The 3,042-nt window shown below is 27.4% G+C and overlaps 1 protein-coding gene across 1 annotated transcript in view; it reads left to right on the forward strand.

Moving 5' to 3' along the window:
* Positions 1-2,099: 2,099 nt before the first annotated feature.
* Positions 2,100-3,042, forward strand: part of LOC104773358 — a 3,577-nt gene continuing 2,634 nt past the window's right edge. Inside the window, exons 1-3 of the mRNA XM_019242635.1 lie at positions 2,100-2,243; positions 2,381-2,492; positions 2,716-2,812. Of these exons, the coding sequence (XP_019098180.1) occupies positions 2,100-2,243; positions 2,381-2,492; positions 2,716-2,812 (353 nt within the window). The remainder of the gene's footprint in view (positions 2,244-2,380; positions 2,493-2,715; positions 2,813-3,042) is intronic.

Consider the following 3,042-nt stretch of genomic DNA (forward strand, 5'->3'; position numbering starts at 1 on the left):
ATAATAATCGAATCCCCAAAAAATGGTAAAAATACCATTAAAGTATTGTCGATGATATAATTTTCATGTTTATTGACATTATCTTATGATGAAAATTTCCAAAAACAAATAAAAAAATAAATCTATATTTTTATATTTATAGACCTTAAAATACATGCTAAGCTCTACACATAAATAATAATTACTTTAATAACATAGATTTTTACGTTTCGTCTCAAACCAGTTTATGCTATCATGGCTAATCTACTTTCCAATGCTATAAAGAATAGAATCGGGAAAAAGACCATTTTTTTGATTTGAACAACTTAAACCCTTTCATTCATGAGTGGAAAATTAGAGTAAAGATTCTAAGCAAATTTGAGTGTATTCATCCTCTCTACAATTCGTCTGATCTGATTTTGGTTGATGAAAAGGTATTTCCTACGTTATATTTTCCTAAATTAACATGTTCTTTACATATATTAATTAATCAATAATTTTTGCAGGGCCAAAAAATACACGCTTTGATGGGTCCTAGATTTCGTGACATTTTTTAAACGATTTGAACGAAGGAGATTGGATCATGTTGGCAAGTTTCTCACTATGCAAAGTTACCGGGAATTTTAGACCAACTGATCATCGTTTTATGATACATTGGAGAACCATAACATGGTTTAGAAAGATTACTGCTTTGTCTTCAGATCAATTCTTCTCTTTTGTATCATTTAATGATATTAAGAGTGGTTATTTAGACTGTGCTTATTGTGTTGGTAAGGGAAACGATAACTTTATATATATTTATAATTTTAAAACAATAATTAATTGTAACTTTATACATTTTGTAGATATCATCGGAAGAGTATTGCGGGTTGGAAATCGCTTCGAGGAAGGTCCTCCCGACAAAGAATGGAATGAGTTGTTCGTTGTTTTGGAAAATATCGAGTATGTTATTAAAATTTAATATATTAAACTTAGATTATGTTTTCACACTTTGACTAAATTTTAAAAATTTTAATGTAGGGGTGATCGATTGTCATGCCGATTACCAAAACCTTATGCGAACGATTTCTTTAATGATTGGATACATTGTGTTGGTGATATCATATGTGTCGTACGCTTTGCAAGAATTGAGAGAAATCAAGGTTTAGAATCATTTTATAACTATATATATTTAGTTATAGTTTAATCAGTTTTAATAGTTTAATATAAAAAATTACATTTTGCTTCTTATAGATTCAATCATGGTGACAACGGCGCATAATTGTACAAGAGTGATGATAAATCCACCATGTCCGCAGGTTACGCAGATGAGAGATGCCTTTGATGATATGGAATCTTGATTTTTATAGTTTTGAAGTTGAAGAACTTTTAATTGACGTGGAATCTTGAATTATATAATTTAAAGTTTTTTTCTTTTTGGATTTGATATGCAATCATTCAATAATTTGAGCTTTATGGTTTTCAGTTTGAAATAAGATTTACAAATATTAATTATACATTTTAAGAGCACATATTTGTTTATACATATAAGTTCTATATTTACAATTTGTATTATATATATTAAAATTATATTATTCGTAAATAGTTATTATAACATTCTTAAATATATATTCGAATAATTTAATCATAACGCAAGAATGACAATAAGTCTATTATATAGTTAGAGAATATGTATTTATTAAATTTGTAAAATATTTTAAATATTCTTTGAGCGAATTTAGTTATAATATATTTACACGATTATTAAAGGATACTGTAAAGGTAATTTTAAAGAGTTTGATTATTACTTATATTTAAATTTCTAAAATCATAATGATTCGAGACTGATTCTTTCATTATTATCATGATATAGTTACAAAATTGTTAATTAAATATTATTACCATTATCTATAAGTAAACTATCCTTAAATTTATATTCTTATCATCTAAAAATGTTATATTAACAAAATTTAAATATAATAATTATTAAATTATTCTGAAAAGGAAGATAAATTCAAATTTCAATATTATCCTATCAATTAAAAATGTAAAAATCATTAATTGCGTTCTCTATATATAGTGATACACATTGAAACATTGTGTAAACTTCAGCGATTCTTTAAAAAAACAAATTATTCATTATGGCCTCCAAACAAACCATTATCTCTCCCTATGTTAACATTAACGAGATCAATCCTGCTCTGGATCACTACAAGATCAGGGTTCGTGTGATAAGACTTTGGAAAGCATTCAAATCCCTGCAGATGGTTTTAGTCGATGATGAGGTTTGTTTCGGTTTTATAATTTCACTTCCGATATACTTAAAAACTTTGTTAACAAATACGTAAATATTTTATAAAGCTTTTCTACACCTTAATCTCAATTTTTATTCAAACGTATTAACGACTGCTTTAAATTTTAGGGAACAAGAATTCACGCATCTATTGAAGATGCATTGGTGAAGAAATTTCATAACCAGATCAATATTGGTGACTCAAAAATAATCGATACTTTCAGTTTGGTCGATTATGACGGTGACTATAGGACAAGTGCTTTGGGATTTAAGATGGTGTTCTATAGAACCACCACAGTTAAACCATGTGATGATTTTCCAGCACGAGTTCCTGAAAAATACTTTCAAGAATTTTCAACTATCTTGGATGGAAATATAGATAAACAAGTATTGTTTGTAAGTTGTAAAACACACATATATATATATTCGGATGTTGATTTGTAACTAATATTATTATGTTTTAGATGTGGTGGGCCAAATTGCTGGTGTTGGTTCTCTTGATAACATAAAAACTAAAAGAAAGGACAATGTGAAGATAACTTTTGACTTGCAAGATTTAAGGTATGTGTTTTATTTAAAAAAAGAAAAAAAAACATATTACAATTATTTTATAGCGGGCCTAAACTTTATTTTTTACAGTGGTGACCGATTAAGTTGTACAATATGGGGTGATCTTGCTAGAACTTTTGAAGCTTCTATAAAAGAACACAAAGACTCGGTTGTAGTGTGTGTGATTAGATTTGCATGTTTGAAAGAGTGGAAAGGTATTGTTAATGTTATTTAGTCCTTTA

Source organism: Camelina sativa, unplaced genomic scaffold (genome assembly GCF_000633955.1).
Source record: "Camelina sativa cultivar DH55 unplaced genomic scaffold, Cs unpScaffold00518, whole genome shotgun sequence".
Classification (NCBI taxonomy): Eukaryota; Viridiplantae; Streptophyta; class Magnoliopsida; order Brassicales; family Brassicaceae; genus Camelina; species Camelina sativa.